The 17,265-nt window shown below is 42.6% G+C and overlaps 1 protein-coding gene across 11 annotated transcripts in view; it reads left to right on the top strand.

Moving 5' to 3' along the window:
* Positions 1-17,265, top strand: part of ASNS (asparagine synthetase (glutamine-hydrolyzing)) — a 108,696-nt gene that overhangs the window by 84,469 nt on the left and 6,962 nt on the right. For 7 of the 11 annotated variants that reach the window (XM_069959382.1, XM_069959381.1, XM_069959388.1 and 4 more), the window contains 10 exons: positions 4,656-4,926; positions 6,271-6,508; positions 6,762-6,947; positions 7,111-7,212; positions 8,914-9,041; positions 11,376-11,502; positions 13,381-13,487; positions 14,767-14,867; positions 15,753-15,834; positions 15,924-16,079. In XM_069959382.1, the coding sequence (XP_069815483.1) occupies positions 4,678-4,926; positions 6,271-6,508; positions 6,762-6,947; positions 7,111-7,212; positions 8,914-9,041; positions 11,376-11,502; positions 13,381-13,487; positions 14,767-14,867; positions 15,753-15,834; positions 15,924-16,079 (1,476 nt within the window). In that variant the 5' untranslated portion in view covers positions 4,656-4,677. Of the gene's footprint in view, positions 1-2,111; positions 2,194-4,003; positions 4,171-4,256; positions 4,387-4,655; positions 4,927-6,270; positions 6,509-6,761; positions 6,948-7,110; positions 7,213-8,913; positions 9,042-11,375; positions 11,503-13,380; positions 13,488-14,766; positions 14,868-15,752; positions 15,835-15,923; positions 16,080-17,265 lie in introns of those variants that run through there. The other 4 variants (XM_069959387.1, XM_069959383.1, XM_069959384.1 and 1 more) reach the window with 3 other exon arrangements.

Genomic DNA, 17,265 nt, shown 5'->3' with positions numbered 1-17,265 from the left:
CCCAGGGTACATGGAGTTTGAATGGAGCAGCATCCTGCTTAGAGGAGATGTGCAGTCACTAAGGGGTTAACTGCACTCAGCAGATGAGGATGATGGGGGGCGTAGTGGTTGGTCTGGTGTATATCAGGGCTGTACTGAGCCCCAGCCTCATGTCCTGCAGCCCCGGCATGATGAAACCCCGGGCTCCGGTGTCGTGAGACAGGTGATACACATGTAAGGCCGTCCGCCATTGGATCGTGTCATATGACAGCTGCAGGGAGGAGCCGCCTCGTCCATGTGAGCAGACGCCAAAGATTCCACACCATGCACAGTATCCAACATGATAGGCTTAGATACACTGCCTCTGCAGAGGTTTAGATACAAGGCTTTGCAAACAGTATCACAAATGATAGATTTAGGATGCATTTACACACAGATTTTCTGACAGATTTTTGAAGCCAAAGCCAGGAACAGACTATAAACAGAGAACAGGTCATAAAGGAAAAACTGAGATGTCTACTCTTTTCAAATTCATTCCTGGCTTAGGGCCCTATTCCACCGGACGATAATCGTTGAGATTATCGTTAAATCGTTTCAATCTAAACAATAATCGTTCGGTTGAAATGCAGTTAATGATTAACGACCGAATGAGAAATCGTTGATCGCTTTATAAGACCTGGACCTATTTTTATCGTTGCTCGTTCGCAGATCGTTCGCATTGAATAAGACGTCGCTCGCAATAGATACGAACGCAATAGCGAAGAAAAAACCGATCGCAAATACGATCATAAGTAACGATTATCGTTCCATGGAAATGAGTGATCGTTTTCAGGTCTTTGGCAATAGCGGTTGTTTGAGATCGTTAATCGTTAACGATTATGCAAACGATAATCATCCGGTGGAATAGGACAGGTTTAGATACAGTGTCTTTGCAGACTTTATCACATAGGATAGGTTTAGATACAATGTCTCTGCAGACTGTATCACATAGGACAGGTTTAGATACAATGTCTCTCTGCAGACTGTATCACATAGGACAGGTTTGGATACATTGACTGTATCACACATAATAGGTTTAGATTGACTATACAGAGTGTATCACACCTGATAAGCTCAGATACACAGGAATCGCAGGCTACACCACGTGATACTTTGAGTTACTTTGGCTCAACATACAGTATCAAACATCATAGGCTTAGATACACAGGCACTGTAGACTGTGTGGCACATTGTACGCCTGGATGCACTGGCTCTGCAGACTGTATCACTCATGACAGGCTTAGATACACTGGCTTTGAAGATAATATTATATAAAATAGCTAGGATACACTGGTTCTATAAACTGTATCACACAGGATAGGCTTAGATACACCGGCTCTGCAGAAGCTTTTACAAATTATGGATTTATATAAACTAACTCTGCAGACAGTATCAACTATGGCAGGCTTAGATACATTTGCTTGCCTTACAGATAGTGTCACATGGACTTAGATACAAAGTCTCTGCCAACTGTTTCAGATGATAGGTTCAGTTACACTGGCATAGCAGGCTGTATCTCATATGATTGGTTTAGATACAGAAACTCTGGACTGTTTCAAACCTGAGGTTTAGATACACTGGGTGGCCAAAACATTATCACACAGTAGTGTAGGCTTAGATGTATTGGCCATGCAGAGTGTATCACACATGATAGGATTAGATACACTGGGTGACCAGAACATTATCACACAGTAGTGTAGGCTTAGATGTATTGGCTGTGCAGAGTGTATCGCACATGGTGGGATTAGATACACTGGGTGACTAGAACATTATCACACAGTATTGTAGGCTGTGCAGAGTGTATCACACATGATAGGATTAGATACGCTGGCTCTGCAAATCATCTCACACATTCTAAGATAACTGTATACACAGCAGTACAGTATCACACATGTCAGACATTATAGGCTTAGATACAGCAGCTCAGCAGACAGTATCATACACGCTAGGGTTAGATACAGTAGCTCAGCTTAGATACATATGTGTACACCATGCATTCTAGGAATAAGTGTGTGAGGCTGCACCCAATGAGGACGTGAGGCGCCCCGGCCAATGGGAGAGGAGCTTACATTGGCTGATTAGCATAGTGTGCCAGTGCAGAGAGCAGCGTGCAGCTGCCGGCTCCTCCAGACTCCTGGGCAGACCGCCATCCCTGTGCACTCGCTATAGGATAAGGTGATGCTTCTATACGCTTTATGATGGGGTCAATGTGAGCTGGGGCTGGGAGCAGAACATTACGGTATTACAGTAATATTATATGGAAAGATTGTAGAATATGTATACTAACAGTGTGATAATATATATATATATATATATATATATATATATATATATATATATATATATATATTATATATGCAGCATGCCATACACTGATACAACTGATGCATGGACCATACTATCTGCCCCATTGTATAGGTGCTAATAGAATATAGTCATATAGTGAGGCCAGCTGTCCTGGAGTTACGCCGTGCTGGGAATTTCAGTTCTACAAGTCCTGGGAGTAGGAGAGATGCCTCTGAGAGTTGTAGTTCTTCTCCTGTCCGGTCTATATCCTGAGATCAGTATCATAAGAAAGAGCTGTCGCAGGGTGACCTGTCAGCAGAAGCTGGGTACCACATATGGCTCCGGTATTGCATCAGTGGAGGGGCTGGCATGTGGCTGTGAGCTCATTGTAACCGCTTGTCCCCAGAGATATCCGGGGTCTCTTAAAGGGGTACTCCGGCAGAAATCTTTTTTCTTCTGATCAGCTGGTTTTGGAAAGTTATACAGATTTGTAATTTACTTCTATTTAAAAAAATAATAATCTCCAGTCTTCCAGTACTTATCAGCTGCTGTATGTCCTGCAGGAAGTTGTGTATTCTTTCCAGTCTGACACAGTGCTCTATGCTGCCACCTCTGTCCATGTCAGGAACTGTCCAGAGCAGCAGCAAATCCCCATAGAAAACCTCTCCTGCTCTGGACAGTTCCTGACATGTACAGAGGTGGCAGCAGAGAGCACTGTGTCAGATTGGAGAGAATACACCACTTCCTGCAGGGCATACAGCAGCTGATAAGTACTGGAAGACTTGAGATTTTTAAACAGAAGTAAACTACAAATCTATATAACTTTCTGAACCCGGTTGATTTTAAAGAAAAAGATTTTCGTTGGCGCACCCCTTTAAATTGGGCTGAGCTGCAAAACCATACACAGCCATACAATTTCAATCATGCCTGGACAGCCAAAAGCTGCATGATGGGAATTGTAGTTTTGCAACAGCTGGAGAGCCAAAGTTATAGTCTTAGCCTGTCTATGTATAACCATATAGTGCTCACTATGTGCCAAACAGTACACACAGACCGCAACACTGTGGCCATAGAGTCATATAGTAAGAACATTGTGCACAATGGGGCTCAGATCGTTAGACCGAGCTCAGATAGTGCCATATACTTCCAAACAGTGCCTGAAGTGTCATATATACTGCCCTAAAGTGCCCACATGGTGCAGTGTAGTGGCCTCTCTTACTATGGCCCCCATTCGTTCTCAGATCATCACGGTAATCGAGAAGTTGCTTGTCTTTACCTTTATCCAGGGACGCAAAGTTCTGTCCGGAGCCCATCACAAAGCAAACATTTCATAAGAACATGCAGAAACTTTTTACCTATTACTGCCCGTAGTGGATATATAACTGCATGCACTGCCCAAAGTATAGTGCCCATGGTGCCACAGCTGCTTACTGCACATGTGGTGTCCCACCACTGGTGTTTTTGTCTCTCCTGTGCACCAGTCAAAAAAAGCCCTTTTCCCTCAGGTTAAAGTGGTGATTATGTATTCTAAAGTTTCACTACTAAGAGTCAGTATTTTATATTTGTATGCTGAAGGTAGTAATGGGTTAATGTTTTATGTGTACTATGTGTTTTATGCTGACCTATAGGAAATGTTATTTTCTTCTGACCTATTATCTTTCTCCTTTCTCCTGCACACACTCATCCCCACCACTCACAGAGAGACACACTACAATCCCCTGTAGGAGAAGTTTACACTGGTGGAGGAAGTGCAGAGTATTCTCAGTCTTATCCAGATTCTCACAGAGGAAGGACGCAAAAACCACTGTTCCTGCTGTAGTTAAGCCAGGGCCTGGCTTATGCTAGGACCCCTGTCAGGGACAACGAGTTGAGTTGATTCTAGTCACCTAAGTGAACAGATGCAGCTAGAGACCAATAGTTTGTTTACTACCACTACTTTATCTATTATGCAGTGCTAAGCACAATAAAGGGAGAGATAACCAAGGAACACCCTGACCCACGCCAGGAACACTACAGAGGAACTAACCTCGATAGGACAAAGCTATCATAAAGAAAGTCTACGTATCCTATCGCGCAGTGCAGGTAACTGGAACCCCTTAGACACCTAGCTAAACCCAGATAACCACGGCTGGGGCTTGTACTACCGTACTGGGATGGGTTCGACGATACCAGGGGGCAGAAGGTGGTCAGACCAAAGTCTGCTTGGTAAATAATGAAGTGGACATTGCACTGAGCTTATGTATTTAGAGACCTATAACTTTAAGGGTAGACCAGCAGTATTATAGTCCTGAATGACCTCCTGAAGGAGGAGATAAAGTATGGCCTAAATGACCGTGTTGTTTCCATTTCAGCTGCAGAAAGTGATCCTCCAGGATGTGTGGTATCTGGGCGCTGTTTGGCAGCGATGAATGCCTCTCAGTGCAGTGCCTAAGTGCCATGAAAATTGCACATCGAGGTCCCGACGCATTTCGGTTCGAAAATGTTAACGGCTTCACCAACTGCTGCTTTGGCTTCCACCGTCTGGCCATTGTGGATCAGTTATACGGCATGCAGCCTCTCCGTGTCAAGAAGTTCCCTTATCTATGGCTGTGCTACAACGGGGAGATCTACAACTACAAACAGGTATTACTGCCTATCTATCTATCTCCTATCTATCTATCTATCTATCTATCTATCTATCTATCTATCTATCTATCTATCTCCTATCTATCTATCTATCTATCTATCTATCTCCTATCTATCTCCTATCTATCTATCTCCTATCTATCTATCTATCTATCTATCTATCTATCTATCTATCTATCTCCTATCTATCTCCTATCTATCTATCTATCTATCTATCTCCTATCTATCTATCTATCTCCTATCTATCTATCTCCTATCTATCTATCTATCTATCTATCTATCTATCTATCTATCTATCTATCTATCTCCTATCTATCTATTATCTATCTATTTATCTCCTATCTATCTATCTATCTATCTATCTATCTATTATCTATCTATCTATTATCTATCTATTTATCTCCTATCTATCTCCTATCTATTATCTTCTATCTATCTATCTATCTATCTATTTATCTTCTATCTATCTATCTATCTATCTATCTATCTATCTATCTATCTATCTATCTATGTGTCATCTATCTATTATCTATCTATCTATCTCCTATCTATCTATCTATCTATCTATCTATCTCCTATCTATCTATCTATCTATCTATCTCCTATCTATCTATCTATCTATCTATCTCCTATCTATCTATCTATCTATCTATCTATCTATTATCTATCTATTTATCTCCTATCTATCTATCTATCTATCTATCTATCTATTATCTATCTATTTATCTCCTATCTATCTATCTATCTATCTATCTATCTATTATCTATCTATCTATCTCCTATCTATCTATCTATCTATCTGTCTATCTCCTATCTATCTCCTATCTATCTATCTATCTATCTATCTATCTATCTATCTATCTATTATCTATCTAACTAACTATCTATCTATCTATCTATCTATCTATTATCTATCTATTTATCTCCTATCTATCTATCTATCTATCTATCTATCTATCTATCTATCCCCTGCCTATCTATCTATCTATCTATCTATCTATCTATCTATCTATCTATCTATCTATCTATCCTGCCTATCTATCTATCTATCTATCTATCTATCTATCTATCTATCTCCTGCCTATCTATCTATCTCCTATCTATCTATCTATCTATCTATCTATCTATCTATCTATCTATCTCCTATCTATCTATCTATCTCCTATCTATCTATCTATCTATCTATCTATCTCCTATCTATCTATCTATCTATCTATCTCCTATCTATCTATCTATCTATCTATCTATCTATCTATCTATCTCCTATCTATCTATCTATCTATCTATCTATCTATCTATCTATCTATCTATCACCCGTCTATCTATCTTGCTTCCCTACAGCTGCAGAAACATTTTGGCTTTGAGTACCAGACCATGGTGGACGGTGAGGTGATCCTCCATCTGTACAGTAAGCACGGCATTGAGCAGACCGCCGCATTGCTGGACGGAGTGTTTGCGTTCATCCTCCTGGACACAGCCAATAGGAAGGTGTTTCTGGGAAGAGACTCCTATGGCGTCCGCCCTCTATTCAAACTCCTCACCGATGACGGCTTCTTGGGTGTGTGCTCTGAAGCCAAAGGTACTTTATACATTTAGAGGGATTTTCCAGTCTTAAGTTCTAAAGTTCAAATGAATCTCCCGAACCCCATATTTTCCTTTAATCTCTGTACAATGAAAAGCTCAGCTAGTTTCTCATACACTTTGTGCTTCAGCCTCTCACCATTTACAAGATCTCAGGGAATCAGTTTTTTTCAGCAGTGTTCCTTTAAATACCCTTTAAAACAAATTTAAGTGTGCCTTTTAATTGCATGTACATACTATATTCATTATAGGCCTTATAAACCTTAAACATTCAATGACCTCAAGTCCGAAGATCGATCCCTTCCCACCTGGACACTATGAAGTCTTTGATTTAAAGCCTAGTGGAAAAGTTGCATCGGTGGAATTGATGAAGTTTCGCAATTTCAAGGATGAACCTCAGCACGCGGAATTCGACTCTCTAGGAAAACTTCAAGAAGGTAACACATCTGCAGGATCAGACTACACTGGGTTTGTTTGTAGTCTGTAACCATGGAGATGATGAGTCTATAAACACAAAACAGAGGGAGGTTTTCAATCAGGACTGTTTTACTATGTTATGTAAAACAAACTCCAGATGACATTTTTCCCTCTTTATTTCAGGACTGGATCGTGAAACAGTGAAGAGAAACATTTGCCTCCTGTTTGAGAACGCGGTCAGGAAACGGTTAATGGCGCATAGAAGGATCGGCTGCCTGTTGTCAGGTACTTGGACAGGCAGCTCACTTTGTCTTGTAGGTGGAAAGGTGGTCAGTCCTTGCTCAGTTCTTGTGCCCATTTATTATACATTTATTATGTATTACAATTCATTCTGGATCCTAAGGAGGAAGAGGCTGGTGACATCCAAATCTACAATAACTACAGTAACTTACCATGTTGAACTTGTAGGTGTCATATAATATGTCATTTTATAATATAGACAGGGCATAGAATTGCATACTTACAAACATTTATGTTGCAAAAACTTGTGTAATCCCTGCTCAGGGCAGACTAGGAACTATCCCAAACCACCATCTTTTTGGCTGGGTTTGCTTAAAGCCTGCCCCATATGTGGTACAATTGTGCATGAAGCATCCCTAGCTTACTATATACAATATGCTTGAAGCATTCCTAGCTTACTGTATACAATATGCATGAAGCGTCCCTAGCTTACTGTATACAATATGCATGAAACATCCCTGGTTTACTGTATACAATTAGCATGAAGCATCCGTGGCTTACTGTATACAAAATGCATTAAGAATTCCTTGTTTAATGTATACAATATGCTTGAATCATCCCTTGCTTACTGTATACAATAAGCTTGAAGCCTCCCTAGCTTACTGTATACAATATGCATAAAGCATCCCTACTTTACTGTATACAGTATGCATGAAGCATCCCTACTCTACTGTATACAGTATGCATAAAGCATCCATAGCTTACTGTATACAATATGCATAAAGCATCTCTTCTTTACATTATACAATACACATGAAGCATACCTAGATTACTGTATACAATATGCATGAGGCATCCCTAGTTTACTGTATGCAATATGCATGAAGCATCCCTGGCTTACTGTATACAATATGCATGAAGCACCCCTAGCTTACTGTATGCGATATGCATGAAGCATTCCTAACTTACTGTATACAATGTGCAGGAAGGATCCCTAGCTTACTGTATACAATATACATGAAGCATCCCTACTTTACTGTATACAATATACATGAAGCATCCCTACTTTACTGTATACAATATGCATGAAGCATCCCTAACTCACTGTATACAATATGCATGAACCATCCCTAGCTTACTGTATACAATATGCAGGAAGCATACCTAGCTTACTGTATACAATATGCAGAAAGCATCCCTAGTTTACTGTATACAGTATGCATGAAGCGTCCATACTTTACTATATAAAATATGCAAGAAGCATTTCTAGCTTACTGTATACAATATGCATGAAGGGTCCATACTTTACTATATACAATATGCAGGAAGCATTTCTAGCTTACTGTATACAATATGCAGGAAGCATCTCTGCTTTACTGTATACAACATGCAGGCAGCATCTCTACTTTACTGTATACAATCTGCAGGAAACATCTCTAGCTTACTGTATACAGTATGGAACAGGGATTCCCAGTTTTGGCACCCCGCTATTCTGATATCAATGGTCTATCGTCAATAAACTGTGCCTGGAAGACTCCTTTAAGGTAAAGGTCCCAAGGCTGGTACAGTACCCAGTGGTATAAGGGCTTGGAGATTTAGTTGGCACTATATAGGACCTATAGATGACAGGCTCCAGTGCTGACAATTATGGGTATTTTTGTATATGAAGAAACAAAACTGAATGTGCCCCTATATAACAATGCTGGCCCCATATACCGTCTTGCAGAACTGTGTTTGTATTCTCAGGTGGTCTGGACTCCAGCCTAGTTGCTGCAACCCTGCTGAAGCTAATGAAGGATAATAATCTGCCCTACCCCCTCCAGACATTCGCCATCGGGATGGAAGATAGCCCTGATTTACAGGCTGCGAGAAAGGTAACACAACCATACCGCCAACTAAGATACAGGCCAAATAATACCGCTAAATGGTACTCAAGTAATATACATCATCCATGTAATACTGCCAGATAGTTGCCACATAATACTGCAAGTCATTCTCGAAGTAATACCATCACACACTGCTAAACAATAGTTGGTCATAAAAGGTGCAGCCAGATTTACCAGGAACAGACCTAAAAGAGAGGACCAAATAACAACTTCTGATCACTCAAGCGGTATAGGTGACTTGGTTTTACATTGGCACTATATGAAGGCAAGTTAGCTGATACTACATGTGGCACATTCTGGATTCACCATGCACGATTATAAAACCCAAATAAAACAAACAGCAGATTTGTTCAGCCGCGCTCCTCAGCTGGGATTACACGGTTAGGCCCAAGGGGGTGATGGGTCTCCTGGCACTGTCAGGAATAGTTTTCAGGTTGGCTGCACGCCTATGTGTGTTATGCAAAACAAGACACTGGCACAGATGTACGGAGGGCACCCAATCCTACATGGTGGTATAACTGCATGTGCTGGGTACTGGAGGGGAGACCTGCACCACAGCGGGGCATTGTGGCACTGTATGGGGCACACTGTCTCTAGCACAGTATTATAGGGCACACTGTCTCTAGCACAGTATTATAGGGCACACTGTCTCTAGCACAGTATGGGGCACACTGTCTCTAGCACAGTATTATAGGGCACACTGTCTCTAGCACAGTATTATAGGGCACACTGTCTCTAGCACAGTATGGGGCACACTGTCTCTAGCACAGTATTATAGGGCACACTGTCTCTAGCACAGTATTATAGGGCACACTGTCTCTAGCACAGTATAGGGCACACTGTCTCTAGCACAGTATTATAGGGCACACTGTCTCTAGCACAGTATTATAGGGCACACTGTCTCTAGCACAGTATTATAGGGCACACTGTCTCTAGCACAGTATAGGGCACACTGTCTCTAGCACAGTATAGGGCACACTGTCTCTAGCACAGTATTATAGGGCACACTGTCTCTAGCACAGTATTATAGGGCACACTGTCTCTAGCACAGTATTATAGGGCACACTGTCTCTAGCACAGTATTATAGGGCACACTGTCTCTAGCACAGTATTATAGGGCACACTGTCTCTAGCACAGTATTATAGGGCACACTGTCTCTAGCACTGTATTATAGGGCACACTGTCTCTAGCACAGTATAGGGCACACTGTCTCTAGCACAGTATAGGGCACACTGTCTCTAGCACAGTATTATAGGGCACACTGTCTCTAGCACAGTATTATAGGGCACACTGTCTCTAGCAAAGTATAGGGCACACTGTCTCTAGCACAGTATTATAGGGCACACTGTCTCTAGCACAGTATAGGGCACACTGTCTCTAGCACAGTATAGGGCACACTGTCTCTAGCACAGTATAGGGCACACTGTCTCTAGCACAGTATTATAGGGCACACTGTCTCTAGCACAGTATTATAGGGCACACTGTCTCTAGCACAGTATAGGGCACACTGTCTCTAGCACAGTATAGGGCACACTGTCTCTAGCACAGTATTATAGGGCACACTGTCTCTAGCACAGTATTATAGGGCACACTGTCTCTAGCACAGTATTATAGGGCACACTGTCTCTAGCACAGTATTATAGGGCACACTGTCTCTAGCACAGTATTATAGGGCACACTGTCTCTAGCACATTATATATGCAGAAATGTAGCATTTGACATTACTTGAGACAGTCTGAGTATGGAACAGGCAGTGCAAGTAGCCGCTCACCTGAAGGGGTCGAAAAATCACTTAATAGTATATCAGATGGGAGCTGCTACAACCTCCCGAAGGACCTGGCTTGGTTTGGCTGTAGAACTGCCTGTAGACGAGAGGATTGTAGTCACTTCTGTAGCACCATAAGGATACTATTACACCAAGCGATTATCGACCATACCTGGTTCTTGCAGTAACATCAGACCAGCGCCAAGCTAACATTCTTTATTAAGAGTACAAGTTTTGAGGGTGAACTAAAGAAGGTTGTTACCTGTAGAAAAGGGTAGTAGTAATAATAAAGAAAAGCTTCTTTCTGTTAGTCTTTGGCTGGTCTGATGTTTCTGCATGAACCATTCTCCATCTCCGGTACTGGCTCTACCTCAGGGGGGAAAGCGCTACTGGAACCACTACTTTCTTCTCATCCACTGGCAGTTCCATCATAAGGGATGTTTGCAAGCTTCTTCACTTTCCTGGCCAGTTTATTGATGTCTATAAGGACAGAACACCCATTACAGGATGTTCTATATATCATACTAAATGTGCATATTCTATATCACCATTCCAGGTCGCCAACCATATCGGAAGCGAACATCATGAAATTATTTTTGATGCTGAAGAGGGGATACAGGCGGTGGATGAGGTCATCTTCACACTGGAAACCTATGACATCACAACAGTCAGAGCTTCTGTGGGTAAGAAACACCCAGTTTAGCTTTTAAAGCTAGCTTTCCCTTCAAGTCATTGGGACTGGGCCAAGCCAGAAAACTCTCCAGGACAAGTGGTTGATGGGTAAACTTTTTTCTTGATAGTCTTCTGGCTTGTCCTAAAGGGGTTATCCATACAAAAACATGACCACTTTCTTTCAGAGACTCTTGTCTCCAGTTTGGGTGCAGGTTTTGCAACTCATTGAAATGAATAGAGATTAATTGCAAACCACACCTGAACTAGAGACAAGAGTGGTGCTGTCTATGTAAGAAAGTGGCCATGTTTTTGTAGAGCTGGAAAACTCCCGGTTCCAGCACTGGGGTTCACTGTCATCCGCTCCAATTTCCAGTCCCTGGCCACCTCTAGGTCTCAGTGGGGACCTGGGACGTGGCGTGTCAGGCACGCTCAGCCAGTCCGCGTCCGAGGCCGAGGTGAGTGCATGATGTTATGTTCAGCCCCCCTCCTCCTTATCCAACGTTAGAAAAAAAACATGACCACTTTCTTCCAGAGACAACACCACTCTTGTCTCCAGGTCAGGTTGCCATAAAGCTCCATTCACTTCAATAGAAGTGAGTTATAAAACCTGCACCCAAACTGGACACAAGAGCGGTGCCATCTCTGGAAGAAAGTAGCCATGTTTTTCTAATGCTGGAGAACCCCTTTAGGGTATGTTCACACGTACCGGATCCGCAGCGAGTTTCTCCCGAGACCCGCTGCGCATCCCTGCCCTGTAAATTCTATGGGCAGGATGAACATCCCGCTGCGAGTTTGTGCGCAGCCCGCCCCGCTAACCCCCCCTGCCACCGGAACATATACATCACCTGGTCCCCGCGCCGGCTTGCTTCGGGGCTCCCGGTGTCTTCACGTCCTGCTCAGCCAATCAGTGCGCTGCCGTGGAGCAGCGCACACTGATTGGCCGAGCGGGATCTGCCGGGAACCCCGCGAAGCAATCTGGAGCGGGGACCAGGTAAAATATAGGCTCTGGCGGCCGGGGGGTTAACGGGGCAGGCTGTGAACAAACTCGTTTGTCTGCCCATAGAGTTTACTGGGCAGGGATGCGCAGCGGGTCTCGGGGAGAAACTCGCTGCGGATCCGGTACGTGTGAACATACCCTTCAAGGAGAAGTCCAGGATCTAGAAGGAAAATTTACCCATCAGCCACAACTCTTGGAGAGTTTGTTCTACAAGAACAAAGCTGCTCCCCCCCCTCCCTATAGTAGACTGCCCCTCCGCCTGTGGCTCCAGGACCCTCATATCACATTATAAATACAACATTTCTCTTTATCCTTTGGTGTTAAGAATTAAAGCAAACTTCTTTACCTTTCGCTTCCAAACATCTTTTTGATTTCAGCTTTAAGAACTAAAAATATCATTGTCCTCCGTGACCCGCCATCCGCGTGAGCGCTACCATAGGACATAGAGAAGAGAACGCATCCCATCCTTTTATCTATACCGTATACTTTGTTGCTTTGATGACAAAAACATCATTGAGAACTGGAGCAAACAGCAGAATAAGAGAGGATATTGGGCAAATGTATAAGAAAGTTGTTGGGAGATCAGTCAGTGATGTGTAAGGCAGAGGGCGCTGATCCTGCCGGGGCCGAACTGCAAAATACAAGGATAATAGTCTCATCCTGTATCAAAGAACAGAGCAATAAAACGCTTATAATATACCGCCATAAAATGCTCCATAACACTAATATAAGTACAACATAAACATGATTAGTGCTGAGCAGAGAAGCCGAACTGTCTGGGCTCAGAAATGTTCTCAGAACCCGAACATTCGGCATCACTAATCATGATCTTTTTTATTTTTTTGCACAACTATATATATCATAGTAATAGATTTGTATTATATTTTCTCAGGGATGTATTTGATCTCCAAGTACATAAGAAAAAAGACGGACAGCGTGGTGATATTTTCGGGCGAAGGCTCCGACGAGCTCACACAGGGCTACATCTACTTCCACAAGGTGAACATCCCCTTGGTGGCAGGAACCTCATTGCATCTATAACATTAATGTATTCTAGCGAATTTGTCTTCTTTCAAGTCAATAGGTGGAAGAAAGTTATACAGATTTGTGATTTAATTCTATTTTTAAATCTCCAGTCTTCCAGTACTTATCAGCTGCTGTATGTCCTGCAAAAAGTGGTTTATTCTATCCAGTCCGACACAGGGCTCTCTGCTGCCACCTCTGTCCATGTCAGGAACTGCCCAGAGCAGCAGCAAATTCAAATAAAAAAACTCTCCTGCTCTGGACAGTTCCTGACATGGACAGAGGTGGCAGCAGAGAGCACTGTGTCAGACTGGAGAGAATACACCACTTCCTACAGGACATACAGCAGCTGATAAGAACTCCTTTGGCTAGGATATCAATGGCTGAAAATTGGGGGTCTGACCCTGTGACCCTCGCTGTTCAGCTCAGTGTGGTGTATGTAGGCATAGTGGTGGAGCTTATCCCATTCTTGTAGGTATCAGGTCTGTGACTTGAATAAACTGATACATCACTTCGTTGATCTACCTAAGGATTGGCCACTAGTGTCCTGCAGAACCCTGTCGGGCAGTGTCAGTCCTAGGGTAGAGCCTAAAAGGATTAACCAGGCTTAAAAAACATAGCTGCTTTCTACCAGTTTGGGTGTGGGTATGGCAGTTCAGTTGAATTGAATGGAGCTGAATTGTAATACTACAGCAAGAAGACAGCTTAGTTTTTCCAATCCTGGAAACCCCCTTTAAGCTTCACCCTGGGAATAACCAAACATACATAAAATCCACCCATTCTGCATCCCTCTTTCTGGAACAGCTCAACCAAAATTAGAACTGTTGGCAAGTATGCAGGAACAGGTGTGGGGAACAGGAGGGCACTGACAGGTAAGTATCTCCAGCAGGACGACGGGCCCATAGACTTATTGTGGAAGTCATAAGGACAGAGCATAGAGAGAATGCACTTCCCTCTGGTTCCAGCTGAACATTCAGACTCTGACCAATCAAAATTTTTAACGTCTGCCTAGAACACATGAAGGTTTTTTATGACCGTACAATTTAAATATCCTACTTTTTCGGTACAGTGCTGCAGGTACAAAGAGACAAGTAGGGGCCGCACCCTAGAGGATCAGCCATGCCCTGGTGTGCAGACACTGTATTTCTGTGATGGGCAGTATTTAGATGTCACCTCTTCTATGTCTGCAAGGCCTGGAATAAGCTGGAGGTGCTTTACATGGATTATTACACATAAACGTCTAATCTCCTTACAGGCCCCTTCTCCAGGAGAGGCGTCGGAGGACAGCGAGCGCTTACTGCGGGAGCTCTATATGTTTGATGTCCTTCGAGCTGACAGAACAACCGCTGCACATGGGTGAGAATCTCCAGAGGGTGTACAGACAATGGGCTTAAAAGGTCTATACAAGGGATAGGGAACCCTTAGACTTTCAGTGGTTGTAAGACTACAATTCCTATCTTGCCTAAGCTAAAGCTTTGGCTGTGTCTAGGCATGATGGGAATTGTAGTTTTACAACTGCTGGAGGGCCGAAGGTTCCCTATCCCTGGTCTATACACTGGAATAATCCCCATTTACCAAGTGCCATATATAGTACTCATGACTGCTACCTCAGCACCCCATATACCTAAACTAACATTTCAACAGTTTTGCAGTACTTCAGTTTACCTGCAGATGGCAGTGTTGCACTTGTGCTTCATACTATACATAGCAATCTGCCGTCAGATCAGTCTGCAGAGCATTGCTGTTTCTTAAGGAGTAATAAACACTAAGGGGGACATTTATCAAGGGCTTTGCACCTCTTTTTAGGTGAATAATTAGATTTTTTGCCCATTTTTGGTCTAAGTTCTATTAATGAACCCAGTATTCGACGGCCAATTTTTTTTTTTTTAGATGCAACTTATTTTTTTTTTAAGTGCCTGTTTTGAGTATTCACCCAAAAATTCACATAATCGGGGATTTCTGCCCAATTTATTATTTGCGACTTTGCACAATGTTTTGCGAATATTCTGCTAATATTCTGTTCACAACGTTGAAAAGTTTGTTTATTAGTCCTATTGAGCTGGGTAAAAACCAAACGAATACTCTTTAGAAAAACTAACATTTTAGACCCAATAGTAAATGTCCCCCTAAATTTGAGCCTCAGAGATGCATCATGTCATTAGCTTAAGTTTTCATAGAGGTCATATCAGCAATTTAAGCTTTGTGTCACTTACACTTAATAGTTTTTTTTCTCTGTATTAGTCTTGAACTACGAGTGCCTTTCCTGGACCACCGCTTTACCGCGTACTACCTCTCTCTGCCCTCCGAGCTACGGATGCCTAAGGTGGGGCATTGAGCTGTGATATATAACTTATACCTGTTAGTTTTGAGTGTTGCCATTGTCGTGTTCTGACTGTGGTTTATTCTGCACAGAACGGAATTGAGAAATACCTCCTGCGAGAAGCCTTTGAGGAAGCCAACCTTCTACCCAAAGACATCCTGTGGAGACCCAAAGAAGCGTTTAGTGATGGAATGACTTCTATAAAGAAATCCTGGTTTTCCATTTTGCAGGATCATATAGAACAGCAGGTACATGGGTCTGAGATAGTAATGGAATAACATATCCCATTATCCCATAGTCCAAGAAAAATTTACTTTACAGGATTAACAGGAATCTACAGGATAGGGGACAAGTAAGAGATCACAGGGGTTCCAAACCCCCGGCAATCTTTGTATCGGCCCCCGGCTTCTGTGTTATGAATAGATCCGTGGCTACGGCACATGACCCACGGCTCTATTCATTCCTATGGAGGTTCCGGAAAGAGCTGAGTAAGCTGGAAGAGCGCTGTACTCTGCTCTCTCTGGCACCTCCATAGGAATGAATAGAGCCACAGGTCATGTGCCGTATCCACGGCTCTATTCATAACACAAAAGCCGGGGGCCAATATGGAGATGGGTGTGATCTCTTATTAGTCAACTATTGTTTGGTAGCGGACAAGTAAATTTTTCTTGGAATACCCCTTTAAATACTCAGGGGCCCAAAGGGCAGGGTCAATTAAGGCCAACATAGCACATGGCCACCAGATTGGCAAGATTAAAGTTGGGAAATTCCCCGTAAAGTCCAGGCTGCATGTCTGCATGTGACCCCAGGATCACCCCAGCACAATTTCTATACTTTCCTCTGAGAATATACAGTGGTTTGCAATAAATTAGAACATCAACAAAAAGGGTTTTTTCAGTATTTCAATTCAAAAAGTGACCTCATATATTCTATAGAGTCATTACATACAGAGTGAACTTTTTCAAGCGTTTATTTCTGTTAAAGTTGATGATTATGGATTACAGCCAAGAAAAACCCAAAAGTCAGTATTTCATAAAATTAAAATAATTAACCAAAAACACCTGCAGTGGCTTCCTAAGTGTTATAATAGTCTGGTTCAGTATGTAACACAATCATGGGGAAGACTGCTGACTTGACAGATGTCCAGAAGGCCGTCATTCACACACTCCGCAAGGAGGGTAAGCCACAAAAGTTTATTGCTAAAGAAGCTGGCTGTTCTCAGAGTGCTGTATCAAAGCATATTAATGGAAAGTTGAGTGGAAGGAAAAAGTGTGGTACAAAAAGGTGCACAAGCAACCAGAAGAACCACAGTCTTACAGGATTGTAACAAAAATTTTATTAAAAAATTTGGGAGAGATTCACAAAGAGTGGCCTGCTGCTGGAGTCAGTGCTTCAAAAGCCACAAGCACATCCAGACGTCTGCAGGACACGGGC

This window comes from Dendropsophus ebraccatus, chromosome 2, assembly GCF_027789765.1.
Source record: "Dendropsophus ebraccatus isolate aDenEbr1 chromosome 2, aDenEbr1.pat, whole genome shotgun sequence".
Taxonomy (NCBI): domain Eukaryota; kingdom Metazoa; phylum Chordata; class Amphibia; order Anura; family Hylidae; genus Dendropsophus; species Dendropsophus ebraccatus.
This window is presented reverse-complemented; position numbering and strand designations above follow the sequence as displayed.